The sequence below is a fragment of the Alternaria viburni genome (assembly GCF_023758015.1).
Source record: "Alternaria viburni strain BMP 2772 chromosome Unknown scaffold_1, whole genome shotgun sequence".
NCBI classification, from domain to species: domain Eukaryota; kingdom Fungi; phylum Ascomycota; class Dothideomycetes; order Pleosporales; family Pleosporaceae; genus Alternaria; species Alternaria viburni.
Genome location: NW_026055770.1, coordinates 749465 through 765228, shown reverse-complemented (window position 1 = coordinate 765228; position 15764 = coordinate 749465). Strand labels below are relative to the sequence as shown.

Genomic DNA, 15764 nt, shown 5'->3' with positions numbered 1-15764 from the left:
GCTACTTGTTTTGCAATCGCTCTTGCCTAGACATGACTATACGGGCTAGGTTGACATCAATCAGCCACTTTATGTCTTCTTACAGCTTTCGAAGCGATTATCTCTCGATCCGGTCGCAATGCGATGATTGGTCAAGGCGAGTTGCTGTGGCTGCATGAGACGCCATGCACGTATTTGCCCAGCTGAGGCCAAGCGGGATGGGCTGGTTGCGATAAGCGGCTGCCTGGCGTATCGAGCTTACTTGACCTCTACAAACCTGATCAGTCACACGTCGACGTACGCCCATGTGTCCGTAAACATCTGAGTCAAGTACAACTGTATCATGTCCGGTCTCGAAGTTGTCGCTCTGGTGGTGGGCATCGTCAGTGCCTTCAGCGGAACAGCATCGTTCCTCAGAGAACTGAAGAAGAAAAAGAAAGATGAGAGCTCTCACAAATCTGTACGCATACAGCGACTACAAAAGGCTGTGGAACTAGCGCCACCGGAGATTCAACAAGAATACGACGATGACTTCTCCATAATTGGACGGCGGTTTGCTGTAGGCGACGGTGAGACACCCAGAGTGCAATCATCAGGATCGCTCTACTGACTATGCAATGGCAAAAAGACATCTGCAGAACTGAGCTCACGAGCGTCATGATAAAGATGCAACAGGACATGATCGAGAAACTCCAGAACCTGTTGTTATCTACTTCTTCGCCAGTAAAGACCATCGATTACGATGCGATCTTCAACACTTCCACCCAAGCAAAACTCAACTCAATCTCCGCTCTGGCCCAACAGTATCAACGATTCAGTATCGCTGCCCCTATCGTTAGGCTACCCCAGAGTCTCCCGATAGCACACAACAATAGGCCGGAGTATTGCGCTGGTGCACTTGCCCTGCAGAGTGGAACCTCTCGCATCTCAATCGATTGGAAATGTGATCCGTGCGGATTTTCCATGCTACCTTGGGGTCCCAGGCCACCCAAAGGAAAGACAAAACCGCTATATCCTCCTACTTGGGCCGTCGGTTGCGCAGGCATGACTTGGGTGTTTTCCTATGCACAGCATCTTCCTATTGATACCACCGACAGGACTCCAGGCAGAGTCATGGTGTATCGCCAATGTATTATTTGTTGGGCTGTAGAAGGAGTCGTATCGAAGAAACTTGGTAGAGAAGAATGGCTAGCACATATGAACGAGCATTTTATGTCCGGTGGGTATGAAATGTGTCGCAATAAAGCTGGGACACAACTGAGGAAGAGGAACTGTGGAGTTCGGACATGTAAGAAGATTCATTCAGTGGGCTGATGTCTGGCTGCGATGAAGCAGCAGCTTGAAGAAGATGAAGGGTGAATAGTATCTAGATACGAAAAAAGTAAAGATACGCATAGCAACAGACGCTTCAGCGCACGTACTCGCAAGCGTCTGCGCTTTTGGTGTGGAGTGTTCCCGGAAAGCGACGTGCAGGAAGTAGTTCGGATCGCTCGAGACAGATCATGACGCTTCCAAATCATGGGCTGAGAAGATGCGTTCGAGACCTGATCTTCAATTCAGTTTCAATCATTGGTCAGTTGAGGCGGACTAGATCGACCACGCAGGCGGGAGAGGGTCTTCCGGAGCGGCTTCCGACCATCCATCGCACGGATACACCTCGAAGAACTGGAATCATTGACGCGCTACCCCGCATGCTTTCGCACTTTCCCGTCCGGAATGCAGCATGAAGAAGAGCAGATGTCGGCGAGGCGGAAGCTAGATGCAGTTGCGGGGTGACCACGAGGACTGTGTTGGTGACTTTAAGAAGGCCGCCAGCCATGTAGCAGCACACGGCGGAACAAAGAGATCATACACTACCAACAAATCATCAGCATGAGTGGAACTAAGATTGAAACATGCCCCATGGGGTATCATCGAATTCAAAACATCCACAACGGCAAAGTACCGAGTGGCACCGTCAAAGCTGGTGGACAAGACAAGAAGGCTACTGGTGAATACATCAAATGGGATGCACCAGGTGTTGAGAACATTCCGGAAAATGAGCAAGAGAAGATTAAGGAGGTTTCTGCTCAGTTCAACCGTTTCCAGATGATGAACTTCAACGAGCATATGCATTGTTTGAGGGGCACGCATTTGAAGACCCAGGGTGTAAGTTTTTCTTGAGACTTCTCGAGATGAACGTTACTGATAACATGAGCAGTGCGTTATGGGCAAGTTCACAGTGCACGACAACCTACCTAAACATCTAGCCCAAGGAATGTTCGCAAAACCTGGCACCTACGATGTAATCATGCGGTACTCGTCTCTAACGCCCAAGATTCTGCCCGACAACCTGGCAGCCCCACGCGGCATTGGCATGAAGGTCTTTGGTATCGAGGGCGAGAAGCTCTGGGGAGAAGACAAAAAGACGCAAGATTGGACCTTCAACAACTACCCAGTATTGGAGCTGCGTGATCCCCAGACCACATACGATATTGCAGACGCACTGGAGCGAAACTGGAACGACTTGCCTACCTTTGCAGACGAGCAGAGCAAACGCGTTGATGCCGACGTGGCAACCCTCGGTGGACAACTGCCGAAACAGCACATGGTTGCCATGCCCGAGTACTCACAATCAGCCTACCGCCACGGAGCTTACGTAGCCAAATACGGCGTCTTCCCCAATAGCAAGTTCCAAAAGGACCTTGAAAACACCGAAGTCAAAGACTCAGACCCCATCAATATCCTCTCGCAGACCCTCCGCACACACCACCTCAACAACACCATAACCTACAGCTTCTGCGCGCAACTCTTGCAGGACCTCACCGAACAGCCCGTCGACGACATTGGCATCGAATGGGATCCCAAGAAATATCCGTTTGAACAGATCGCTACCATTGAGTTCCCGCCGCAGGACTCATGGCTACCTGAGTTCAGGACGTGGTGGGATGATCGCATCACGGTGAACAGCTGGCATGGATTGAAGGAGCATCAACCGCTTGGAAGCACCAACCGAATGCGCAGGGTAGTTTACGCTGAGAGTAGGAAGTTGAGGCTGAAGGTTAATGGGTACAAGGAAGAAGACTATGTGGAGCCCGCGGGACTTGGTGAAATTCCTGGGAAGGGTGTGGAGGCGCCGCAATTGGACTTGAAGTATCAGAGTGCTGTTACTACTGCCGAGGTTGCATGATTGATAGATGCGCGGTAGCTAGACGTAGGTTGTGGAACGGAAGTGCTTTTCTTAGATGTACGTGTGTAAGGTTCCGGATGTATGCGCGTCCACTTGGTGACGTCTGTCTTGTGCGTGAACAAGTCCGAAATGTCATTGAAGCTGGTAAGCTAATGTCTCTAGTAATGAGTGCAGTTGGAAAACGTGCAGCTTACAGGTAGGAAGTGACAAGGCAGGTGCGACTTCCGCAAGTGGCGGCTCCCCGCACATGCGCATGCTAAGTACCTGCAGCTAACTCACTGGGCCAACAGCAACAACAACAACGATTAGTTCACTCTACAAGAATACATGAACCATATATTGCTTCGTGCTTGCGAGACTGTGAGTGAGCTACAGCTGTCAAACATGCGAATCCCTTCCTTATCTTTACTGACATGTGGAGCAGTCTACATCTCAACTCTAACCACAGCTGCAAGCATCGTCACCATCTTCCCTCATATCAGAATGTCGTCTAGCGAAAGAATGGTGAGTGCTTCAAAGTGAAAGAATACCTGTCTTGTCTCCAATACAGTCACGGAACAAGACACACTAACGTGACGAAGGCGTATCCCTACGGCAAACCGTACCCAACGCCCTCTAATGGTACAGAACATGACGAAAACAAACTCTGGATGCAGATACAGTACGAAGCATACGTAGATGGGATTGACCTGACAGTATTGCCTTTTGCCAAAGAAGCTATTGCGAGCATCGCTTCGCTAGCAAGTAGCATGATTGATGTGAAGGAATTTGACTTCTCAACCTCAAAGAGGGTTGATACGCATACACAGTAAGCTCAAATGCTCCAAACCACAGTGCCAAAGATGCACGTATGTGTGCCCATGTACTAACAAATCTCATAGCCCCATTCCAGACTGGTTTCGAGCCCTCGAACTGAATGCTGCAGGCCGCGCAACGCCGTCTTGGAACGTATCATCCCACCTCAAATTCATGAGTGAACACCACATTGCTCACTCTGTACTCTGCGTCTCCACACCCCAGGCTAACGCCTTCTTGACTGAAAGAGACGAAGTGCTGAGAAAGAAGAAGACAATTGCCCTTGCTCGTTTACTCAACTCCTTCACAGCGGAACTTTGCAGGATCTATCCTGAGAGATTTAGTTGGTTGGCCATTATGCCGCTACCCCATGTGGAAGAATTGATTACGGAACTGAAGCGCATGTTTGGAATGGTGGGGAAACAGCCAGTGGGTGTCGGTGTGTTAACAAACCACGAGGGGATGTACCCGGGAGACGAGACTTTTGATTCATTGTGGGATTTTCTACAAGAGAGATCCGCAAAGATGGGAAGAGATGGGACGGAGGTGGTCTTCGTGCATCCAACGGAGCCCATCATCAAGCTCGACGATGGCCGATTGATAAATTCTCGACCATGTGAGTTCTCTTTTCCCTAACCTGGTCCCCCAAACGACCAAGAGGTAGAGCGAGCTGACAACATGCCACAGCACCCCTTCGCTCCGGTCTCGGAGAATTCTACTTTGAAACCGCGCGCGCCATCTCGAGTCTAACAGCCTCATCCACATTCCTCAAGTTTCCGTCCCTCCACTTCCGCATCTCTCACGGCGCAGGCGCTTTCCCCGATATCTCCGAGCGTTTCCTTCTCGGCTTCCCCAACATCTCGACCGCAGCGAGGGAAGCCTACAAAACACGCTTTTGGTACGATAGTGCAGGACCAGTTTGGCCAAATCAGGTCAAAGGGCTGACGGAAGGAATGGGTATCCCAGTTAGTCAGATGGTGTTTGGCACGGATTATCCGTATGGCATCGGGTTTTGGGATGTGGATGCTAATATTGATGGGTTGGCGTGGGCGGGAGAATTGCGGTTTGAGGAGAAGGAGAAGGTGTTTTGGGGGAATGCGAAGGAGTTGTGGAGAGGGAAGATTGCGGCGTTGGATGCTATGGAAGAGTAGAGTGATTACAGACTTCCCCTCTCCATAATCTGCCTCGATGACCAAATAGTGACTGTTTTGTGCTCCAATGAACGTATCAAATGTGGAGCTTGGTCGAGACTGCCTCGACTGGTGTGCGCCTTCCACAACGTCTGTTTGGCAACGACGAAGTCGTCACTGCCGTTCTCAGGTATGTCTGACACATCTCAACCCCGCTTCGTTCTTTCTGCCTTCTCATACCCTCTCACCCTTCTCGCATTCATCATGGCGGCCTCAGAGTACGAGACGGTTGCTAACGTTGCTTGGGATGTTATGAGTGTTGATCTATCCGCCACCCAGCTGCTTCGCTCAATGTACCACAACTCTTCGGTCATCCTCGAAGCTCTCGACTACTTCTCTGTGCAATTCGCACCTTCTCTCCATGGGATTCTTCGGTCACGTACTCCACCTACACCTCAGCAGCTGCAGTTATGCACCCTTCCCGAGATTGCGCGACAGTGTTGAAGCTCACCAGTACATCGTTGCTACCAATCGCATGGTTTCGGCGTACGTTCTCAATCTTCGCGCATCCATGGGAGTAGACCCTTGAATTCGGACATGGTGCTTGCACAAAAATCAAGAACGATTCCACGCCAACCAAGAAAAAAAACTGAACAGGCCTGCAGCCTACATCAACTTAAAACCCTACAAGATAGATGACTTGGTGTTAATGTAGGCTCTAGACCTGTTCAGTTTTTTCCTTGTATGAGGTGATTCGTTGATTGCGGTAATAAACTCCATCCAATTGATATAGAGTTGTAGACCATGCCGGTTAGCTGCGGCGATTTAGTGCGACAGATGACCTTCGACCCCGCCGTGACATCCGCCACCATTCACGACAACAACAGCACCGACAACACGACATAAGATTATCACGAAGCGCCCAGGCGGGAATCGCGCGACATGATTGCCCACCAAAAGCAACATGCTTGTTGCAGATGCGGAAATCAGGACGACGGATCTCGCGCCCCACGAGTATAAGGTGCACCGAGTCGTGCAGGAGGCTAGAAAAATTGTTCAGCCTCAAGCATGGACAGCTATAGGTAAATATGCCTGACGTTCCACAACGACTCACACTAACCGATGGTTTTACAGAGAATCCTGATGCGTGTTACAAGTCTTCTGGGCGAGGCCCCGGACGCGATCGCCCGGCGCTTGCCGATGGGCCGGGGCACTCCACCAACTCCATATTGTCAGCAGAGGCAAACATCAAGAGAAAGTCAAGATGAGACGACATGGCATCCCTCAGCCCATGATTAGGCAGTCCGTCCGTCCGTCTAGTCCGTCAGCCAGAGCCGGATCACCATGACTTCAGCCATTCGCATTGTTCGGTAATCGTCCACGGGATGACGTTGATGACAAAACCTCAAACCATCGGGCGATTTCCAACCAACGCACAGCCGCGGAGTGCATGAGCATAGACGTCGTCCGAGCCTCAGAAGTAGCAAAACGTCTACTGCCGCCGAATGATTGGCGAGACTGCCTTACATAAGGCTGGGAGGAAGAGTTTTGCTCCACCATGTACTAGCGCGAATTGCGTGATCGCACGTCTTCACCCCCAGCTATCGCACCTTGCGGAGATGGTTACAAAGCGATCCCGATGGCGGCGCCCAATATATACTCCAGGCCGTGGTCGCTCTCCCTCTTCCCACCTCCAGACTCAAACGATTGATAATAGTAGTTTCTCCTGGGAAGCCTCCATTTAGACACCAACCCACAAAGACATACTCCTTCTGGCTTCTCCGCACGTGCCTGCCATACCCCAAACTTCCGCCACACCATCTTGAAGATGTCGTCACCATTGTTCGCAAAGGTTGACGCCTACAAGCAGCCTACACTCCGCGAGGAGTCTGGCTATGCTTCAGCCGAATCCAGTCAGGAGAGCCTACCTGAGATCTACTTCACGAAGCCTCATTTGAAGTTTATCAACGCCCAGCTCCAGAAGCTTGAGCCTCAAGGTACGTGATGGCACTTTACTCCTGAAAGTTTCCTAAACTAACTTGGAGTAGACATCCTCCGATGGTGCATCACATCTCTGCCTGGACTATTCCAGACCACCGCGTTTGGTCTTACTGGCCTGGTCACAGTGGATATGCTTTCGAAGCTCGATGGACCTTTGAAGCACAACATCGACCTGATCTTCCTAGACACCCTCTACCACTTCGACGAAACCTATGCCCTTGTTGACCGGGTAAGGAGGCGATACGGAACACCGGTACACGTCTACAAGCCTGCTGGCTGCGACAACGTCAACGACTTTACTGCCAAGCATGGCGACAAGCTGTGGGACACCAACGACGAACTTTACGACTACGTTGCCAAGGTGGAGCCTGCTGAGCGTGCCTACTCTGAACTCCAGGTCAAGGCTGTCTTGACTGGTCGCCGACGTAGCCAAGGTGGCAAGCGTGGAGATCTGGACATCATCGAGGTCGACGAGGCCGGCCTCATCAAGATCAACCCTCTCGCCAACTGGAACTTCGCCCAGGTCAAGGAATACGTCGACGCCAACGACGTCCCATACAACGACCTTCTCAACCAGGGTTACAAGAGTGTCGGTGACTGGCACTCTACACAGCCAGTAGCCGCTGGAGAAGACGAGCGAGCAGGACGCTGGAAGGGCAAGAACAAGTCCGAGTGCGGCATCCACAACCCCAAGTCGCGATATGCTCAGTTCCTCCAAGAGCAGGCGATGAAGCAGCAAAACGAGGACCTAGCCAACAAGCTGCAACAAGTCTCTTTGAACGTTTAGGATGATGTAGGATGTCTTGATTCCTACTTGTTGTACCGCATTAGCATGGGCGTTTGGGTTATTTATGGGACATGGCATAGCATGGGGTTTGGGTCACGAAAGAATGGGGTTTGCGGCAGTCGCATCCGATTATGTATATACGGGGCCGAGATACCACCGACGCAGGAGCCAATGAAGCTCCCGCATGAATCAAACGAATTTCCAGCATTGCGCTAGACCTGTCATATACGTGAGGTGTTCCTGAAAATCGCTAAAGCGCAACACAAACTGCAGGACAAGGTGCTCCTTCTCCGCTCCGCTCACGTCACTGTGGTCGCGTCGCCCAACGAAAAGCCGGGTGAGACAGGCTCTAACTATCGCGTGCAATTGCGCAATCGCTTCCAAGATCTGCCGACCCATACAACAACCCGCTTTGTGCCCTAGTCTCTGCAAGCAGAGAAAATCCAGAGAAGCCTATGGTCAACAATCGGGGACATGGCGCCTGAAGTGTCCGTAGAACCCGGGGAATAAAAAGCCCTTTCCACCCGTCCCGCCTTGTAGTCCTTAGTCGCGCATCTTTCTGTCTGAGTGACCCAAAACCTCCTTCGCGAAGCCAGTCTTGTATAGTCAGGAACGACAGCAAGTCTTCGCCGAACTACCTGACCAGATCCACCACCGGGTTCTATATTCCTCGCATATTCTTTAAACATGGCGAACGCACCCCATGGTGAGTTGATCAACAGAGTCGCTGGAGTTGGTCACGATTGCTGACGGAGGGGACAACAGGCGGCGTCCTCAAGGACCTGATCGCACGCGATGCGCCCCGACGCAAGGAACTGTTCGAAGAGGCTGAGAAGCTTCCGGCTATTGTCCTGTCCGAGAGGCAGCTCTGCGACTTGGAGCTCATCCTGAACGGAGGTTTTTCACCTCTGGAGGGTAAGTCGTCATCCCGCAGCGCTAGGCGAGGGGCAGCGAAGACGCCCCTCGTGTTTGCGATGTTTGCAGCAGCACGGCCCCTGACAGCATGATGCAGGTTTCATGAACCAGAAGGACTACGACGGCGTAGTGTCCGACAACCGTCTCGCCGACGGCAACCTCTTCTCCATTCCCATCACACTCGACATCTCGAAACAGACCATCGATGAGGTCGGCGTCAAGCAAGGCGCCCGCATCGCCCTGCGCGACTTCCGCGACGACCGCAACCTGGCCATCATCACCGTCGACGATGTCTACCAGCCGGACAAGGAGAAGGAGGCCCGCGAGGTCTTCGACAAGGACAACGACGTAGCACACCCCGCCATCAAGTACCTGTACGAGACGGTCAAGGAGTACTACGTCGGCGGCAAGCTCGAGGCCATCGACCGCCTGGAGCACTACGACTATGTCGGCCTCCGATACACTCCCGCGGAGCTGCGTCTGCACTTCGACAAGCTTGGCTGGTCCAAGGTCGTCGCTTTCCAGACGAGGAACCCCATGCACCGCGCTCACCGTGAGCTCACCGTCCGCGCTGCCCGCGCCCGCCAGGCCAACGTCCTCATCCACCCCGTTGTCGGCCTGACCAAGCCCGGTGACATTGACCACTTCACCCGTGTCCGTGTCTACCAGGCGCTGATGCCCCGCTACCCCAACGGCATGGCTGTCCTTGCTCTTCTGCCTCTGGCTATGCGCATGGCTGGTCCCCGCGAGGCCATCTGGCACGCCATCATCCGCAAGAACCATGGTGCCACCCACTTCATTGTCGGCCGTGACCACGCTGGCCCAGGCAAGAACTCCAAGGGTGTTGACTTCTACGGTCCATACGACGCCCAGGACGCCGTCGAGAAGTACAGGGACGAGCTCGGCATCGAGGTTGTTCCCTTCCTCCAAATGACCTACCTTCCCGACTCGGACGAGTACAAGCCCAAGAACGAGGTTGAGCAGGGCATCAAGACCCTTGACATTTCCGGAACTGGTACGTCAATTGCATTTCCTTCATTTAGGGTTTGGAAACTAACAATGTGAACAGAGCTCCGCAAGCGCCTCCGAACCGGCCAGGAGATCCCCGAATGGTTCTCGTACCCCGAAGTCGTTCGCGTCCTTCGCGAATCCCACCCTCCTCGCAGCCAACAGGGTTTCACTGTCTTCCTGACAGGTTACCAAAACTCCGGCAAGGACGCCATCGCACGCGCTCTCAACGTCACTCTCAACCAGCAGGGTGGTCGCTCCGTCTCCCTCCTTCTCGGTGACACCATCCGCAGTGAGCTCTCCAGCGAGCTGGGCTTCAGCCGATCCGACCGTGACAAGAACATTGCCCGCATCTCCTTCGTAGCCGCCGAGCTCACCAAGGCTGGTGCAGCAGCAATCGTTGCGCCCATCGCTCCTTTCGAGGACTCAAGAAAGGCAGCCCGCCAGACTGTAGAGCGATACGGATCTTTCTACCTGATCCACGTTTCTACCCCGCTCGAGCATGCGGAGAAGACCGACAAGCGGGGTGTATACGCCAAGGCGCGCGCCGGTGAGATCAAGGGTTTCACTGGTGTCGACGACCCGTACGAGGTGCCCGCCAACGCTGACCTGACTGTCGACCTGTCGACTACCAACGTCAGGACAGCCGTCCACCAGATTGTCCTGCTCTTGGAGAGCCAGGGTCTTCTGACACAGTTGTAGACATGCGAAAAAGCGTTTCGAAATGTTTTTGAATTTTAACGATTATGATTTGATGGATATGGAATCGACCTGGCTTAATGGTGCCGGGTTTTGAGCTGCGCAGTATAGACGATGGGTTACCTAGACACAAGGTTTAGACCATGGGTTATGAATGGCAACTTTGTTGCTTTCTTGATTTTAAGTATGTGGCGTGTCACAGTGATGGATGTTTGATGTCGATGTGATGATACCATGTCGTACGTACGAAACGAACGCGACATGACGTGTAGTTGATTCCAAAGTGATCAAGCCTCTTCGCCCAGGTGTATGTTGCTAGCGATGCTCGCTCCAGAATTCTTTTGTCTCTCTACTTCTCAAACAAACCACCCAGCAGCGACAGCCAAACCCCCAATCACAGCAGCAAACTGCGCATCTACTCAGGCATATTAGCATATATTCCCGGACCGTCAATCCTCTCAACCAACACCAACATACCTTTCGTAGGCGCCGCAGCACCCTCCGTCGCACTCGGACTCGGACTCTCAGCCACTCTCTCAGAAATGCTACTCGCAGCCGATGACAGCGCCGAAGAAAAGGCCTCTGATGCAATTGACGAAGCGACTGGTTGAGCAGCCGAAGTAGCTTCTGCAGGTGCCTGGGTTTGAGGTGTTTAGTGTGTACCCTGAAGCGGTTGTCTCAGCGTCGGAGATGGGCTTGGTCCGGAGCGAAGGTGAGGATGGTGAAAGAGAGAAAAGAGGAGACTTGAGGCGGATGAAAGGAACGCATTGCGGACGGGTTTTTCTTATTGGCATTATTTGGTGGGTAGAAGAAGACGATGTTGGACAGTTCAGGCCTTGGAATAAACAACAGCCTTTGTATGCGGCGGTGTACGTAGTGCGAGAGATTGGAGTTGGAATTGAAGATAAAGTACCATGCCATCACCCACTTGTACATGTACATGTACGCAATCTTCTACATGCATCCAAATCGATAATATTGCATGACTTCACCTTATCACATTCTTTCCCCGTCGCCTCCACGTACAGTCAAACAGCACAACCCATCTACATGGCCTCAGCCTCCTATCCCAAATCGTCAGGAATACAAGCTACAATCACCTTCCTCTCCAAGAGTACAATCAATCCTGGACGATAATCTCATCGCAGCGACATGTCACGGTAGTGGGCTGAGAGGAACCGTAGAAGGTGCGGGTACACAGACCACATGCGTTGATGCAGGTCCACAAATTGCCCTCTTTTTGGTCATGTGCCGAGTCCTTCGCATGTGCGTTATTCTGGGTGGGTGACTAGATGGCGCGAGGTGGTGTACGCAACGTCAAGCACCATCGCACGTGAGGTGCATCGCAAGGCAGATTGTAGGCTGAGAAAGCAGGCGGTGGCATGTCGGCGATGGGAGCTGTATGCAGCGTTGGGGGTGGCCTGTTGATAGCTGTCGTCGCTGGCTATCGTTGGCTATTTGTCGTTCGGCCCACACGCTCCGCCCGTACCGCGCTGAGCTGTCAAGGGCTCCACATCACAACAGTGCAGCGCGACAACCCTCCGACGATGCCTGTTCAACGCACGGCCAGATGCAGGCGTGGGTCTCATATTGCCGCCTCAGGTTCGCTCTCAGGATAGCGTCTTTTACCGTACCTCTGTGAGTGATGTGCCATAACGCGTGATTCATGGAACTGGTTGTGCCCTTGTAATTAATACCCACAAAACTCAACACCCCCACAACTCAACAATACAACACCGCTAGAAGAACATGTACAAAACGATGATCTCTTTTCAGAGAAGCTCGATGGACTCTTGGGTTATTCAGTCCCGAGATTCCATTATTACCTGAAAGCATGCTGGGGGTTCTGATTTCTACATTGTGGTGGATGGAGTGGGAAGCCCAAGAGATTCTGATGACGCTCGCCGCCTTTATCTAAGGATCGCCAGTAACCAATAGGCTTTTGATGATTATATGCGGCAATGAAAAGAAACGGAATAGCTTCGTTTTTGCTGTGGACGTTTAAGGAAAGATTGCAAAGGTGATTGAACACGACTATGCTGCTGACGTGGACGTAAGAAGTACCCCTGCTTTACAACAATGGCGCCTGGTTAAGAGGCGTATATGAAGGTATTTATTGTCTGTATTCGCACAAAGACAACGGCCTGAACTCTACTCCCTTCTCTACTCTTGAACGGATCGTCATGATGGAAGCGAAGCAAGACATTGACCTTGGTTAGTTCTACGTGTCGTATACTTTAGATGAAACTAATCTTCCATTAGGGTTGTTCAACTCCAAAGACCACAATGGTTTTGTCTGGCCAGTCAGATACAGTCACGACTACATGCCAACAAATGAAGCGTCCATGCCACCTTTTGTCGACCTGTCCTGCTTCCCTGATCTGAAGGCTGAGACTATCAGTGTTGAGCCAGTCATCAACGCAGTTCAGATTGAAACTGGATACTTGATCAAGGAGTGTGAAAGACTTAGCATGAACAGCATTCCTGTCTTTCCTGTACATGCAAAACTTCCATGGTATTCTTCGATTCACCATGTAAGACAGAACATACACTGGCCAATGGCTGTAGAAGCAACACGAGTGCTGCTACAGCATTTTGCTTCCGACCAAACTGCGACAAGTATATTGAAGAATGGAGGCAAATCGTACTCTGAGATAGCCGCTAAAGAGCTGCCGATGTTACATGATAACTGGACTCGGTTCTGTGCTTATCTGTGGCCGGCTGCAAGCGAGGAGCGACTGAAACTCATCGCTGAGACTATTGTCTACATCTTCATCTTTGATGGTAAGCGGAATCTTACAAGAAATATTACTACTCTAATCACTTCTGGTACAGATGTATGGGAGATGAGTGACGAAAGTACAGTGAGTCGTTCCAAACTGTTGAGGCTCCACATATTTAACAGCTGAATGGCAGATCCAAACATTTCAGAACGAATTCGTATCACGACTAAAGGCTCAAATGCCTTACGGAGACGATGAACCAGTCTCGATCTTGCAGAAGGCCATGCATGCTACTATCCAAGGCCTTCATGATCAAGATGGCATCATCGGTGACGGAGGAGCCGAGGTAGTTGCAAGATTGATGGATTTCATCAATCACCCCCCGCCCCCCACCGAATTCCACAGTCTGAGAGAATTTCTGGACTATAGGATAATCGACGCAGCTGTCCCGTAAGTACGGATCAATAGTCTACACATTACGAAGGAAACTAATTATAAGTTCCAGTTACGTCATAGCGTGTACGAAGTTCTCTCTTTGTTCAACTGTCGACATTGCCAGCCCCAGAATTGCCAAATTTCTCAGGCTATTTGCGGACCATGTATCGATTTCAAATGACCTTGGTTCTTTCGATAAAGAGAAAAGAGCCTACGTAGAGAGAAAGGTGCACTACCTTGTTAACACAGTGGAAGAAGTTCGGAAGACTTATTCCCTTCCCAACGACGAAGCCGCGAAATTTGTCACGTTGGCTATCCAGGTGGAAGTGGAAAGAGAAATGGCAAGAGAACTTTCACAACTCAATGTCGATAGCAGCGTTCCTGAACCTGAGAAGGAATTCGCAAATGCGTTGGTATTCACAGTTAGTGGAAGTGTTTTGAGCTCAGTTGTCATGTCTCGATATGGTGGTAGATATATTGGCGGTTGAGGAGTTAACCGAACTTGTACGAATCTTCTACATCCATCCAAATCCATACTATTGCATCACCCATCTCATCCCATCCTATCCCTATCCCCTCCAAATACAGTCCAGAAACCATGTCCATGACGCCCTGTTCCACCCATCAAACCACTCAAACAGCACAACCCATCTGCATGGCCTCAGCCTCTCGTCCCAAATCGTCAAGAACAAAAGCCACAATCACCCTTCCAAGAGTACAATCGCTCTTGGACGACGATCTCATCGCAGCAAGATGTCACGGCAGTGGGTTGGGAGGAACCATAGAGGTACGAGTACGAAGGTACATGCTTTGATGCAGGGCTGTTCAGTGGCTTGGGAGTGTCTTTGGAGCTAAGGGCGTGTCGAGGAACGTGGATGGTGGCGCGGTTGTAGATCGGGGTAATGATGCGAGCTTGGAAGTGATGACGTTCTAGGGGTCGGTCCGCGGAAGCTGGTGCGCGTGGGAGGCTGGGACGTTGCTTTTCTTGTGGGCTGCGGGCTCGGGTATTTGAGAATCGGAGAGATGGGGTAAAATAAGCTTTTTCTTTTCTTTCGATGAAATTCTTGTAATGTGACATTCGTCTTCTGCTCTACCTAGATTGTAGAGTACGCTGTGGCGTTGTTGGTGCGGACTGTGCGACACCTACCTCCAACACCCGATTCTTATCATGTCCAACCATAATTCTACATGAACGCATTCAACGCCGCACCTCCTACACCGAACAAAGCAGCATATTTTACTTCTGCAATAGGTCAGCTTTCTGATCTACCTAATAGTATCGCCTCCCGCAATCCCTAAACCACGACAAAGACCAGAAGCCAGGGTCACGTACCGTGAGCATTCGCCGCGCCCGTACTAGTCGCTTGAGCCGATGCATCAGATGCCGAAGACGCAGATACAATGGTAGCAGCTGAGGAGACGACTGTTGGATTGATGCCACCGAGGCTCGTGACACCGGGGGGGACTTCTTGCGCTGCAGCTAGAGCGCTGAAGAAGGCGATGAATACGTATAGTGGTGTTTTGAACATGATTGCAATTGTTTAGATTGGCAGAGAGGGTGATGCAGGGACGGATGATATAACTTGGTCGGCTGCAGATAAGTCCTTGAAGAGATGGAGCGATTGATCGTGCGACCTGTTGCTGAATCAAGCCCAGGTCTGTACTGTATGTACTGGCGTTTACCATGACGACTGACACGTATGACGCAGACGTCTCAGTCCAGCGACAACTTAGACTTTCCATGGACGATGCTTCTTCTCCTCTGCAACCTTCATACTCCGGATAATGCGGTTAGTGTGCTTCTTAGTGCGGGTTAGCGCGGAACTAAAGCCATGTCAAGATGTAAATGACGTGGTCAAGACGGAACTCGGGCCTTGGAATTAGACCCTTTCCAACACAGATATACAGGCTTTTCAACTTCGGGCGAACAGGACCACATATCCCTTGTACGGATGGAGCTGAACCATTGATCGCGACTCAGACGCAACTTGTCTTGACATGACTTGTTTCTAAGAGGTGATACAAGCTGATTAGGGAGTTGGAGTAGTCAATTCAATACTTAGGTGGTCGAGCTGTCTCTCCACACGCACCAAAACCTATTATAGGGTATCAACAGTCTCCTC

General features: G+C 51.3%; 6 protein-coding genes across 6 annotated transcripts; all 6 read left to right on the top strand.

Annotated features, from left to right (window-relative positions):
* Nucleotides 1-322: 322 nt before the first annotated feature.
* J4E79_000280 (uncharacterized protein) lies at nt 323-640 on the top strand (the record flags this gene model as incomplete). The annotated part of the gene is made up of 2 exons (XM_049349197.1): nt 323-548; nt 618-640. The coding sequence occupies 2 exons, from the start codon at nt 323-325 to the stop codon at nt 638-640; spliced, it is 249 nt and encodes an 82-aa protein (XP_049215984.1).
* A 1211-nt stretch (nt 641-1851) lies between these two features.
* Nucleotides 1852-3148, top strand: J4E79_000279 (uncharacterized protein; the record flags this gene model as incomplete). Its single annotated transcript, XM_049349196.1, has 2 exons — nt 1852-2127; nt 2180-3148. 2 exons carry the CDS (start codon nt 1852-1854, stop codon nt 3146-3148), a joined length of 1245 nt encoding a protein of 414 aa, XP_049215983.1.
* A 483-nt stretch (nt 3149-3631) lies between these two features.
* Nucleotides 3632-5094, top strand: J4E79_000278 (uncharacterized protein; the record flags this gene model as incomplete). Its single annotated transcript, XM_049349195.1, has 4 exons — nt 3632-3652; nt 3730-3956; nt 4030-4559; nt 4631-5094. 4 exons carry the CDS (start codon nt 3632-3634, stop codon nt 5092-5094), a joined length of 1242 nt encoding a protein of 413 aa, XP_049215982.1.
* Nucleotides 5095-6901: 1807 nt separating this feature from the next.
* On the top strand, nt 6902-7861 carry J4E79_000277 (uncharacterized protein; the record flags this gene model as incomplete). The annotated part of the gene is made up of 2 exons (XM_049349194.1): nt 6902-7070; nt 7122-7861. The coding sequence occupies 2 exons, from the start codon at nt 6902-6904 to the stop codon at nt 7859-7861; spliced, it is 909 nt and encodes a 302-aa protein (XP_049215981.1).
* A 687-nt stretch (nt 7862-8548) lies between these two features.
* On the top strand, nt 8549-10486 carry MET3 (Sulfate adenylyltransferase; the record flags this gene model as incomplete). Its single annotated transcript, XM_049349193.1, has 4 exons — nt 8549-8567; nt 8627-8776; nt 8874-9791; nt 9846-10486. 4 exons carry the CDS (start codon nt 8549-8551, stop codon nt 10484-10486), a joined length of 1728 nt encoding a protein of 575 aa, XP_049215980.1.
* Nucleotides 10487-13041: 2555 nt separating this feature from the next.
* J4E79_000275 (uncharacterized protein) lies at nt 13042-13660 on the top strand (the record flags this gene model as incomplete). Its single annotated transcript, XM_049349192.1, has 3 exons — nt 13042-13267; nt 13319-13347; nt 13400-13660. 3 exons carry the CDS (start codon nt 13042-13044, stop codon nt 13658-13660), a joined length of 516 nt encoding a protein of 171 aa, XP_049215979.1.
* Between the last annotated feature and the right edge of the window lie 2104 nt (nt 13661-15764).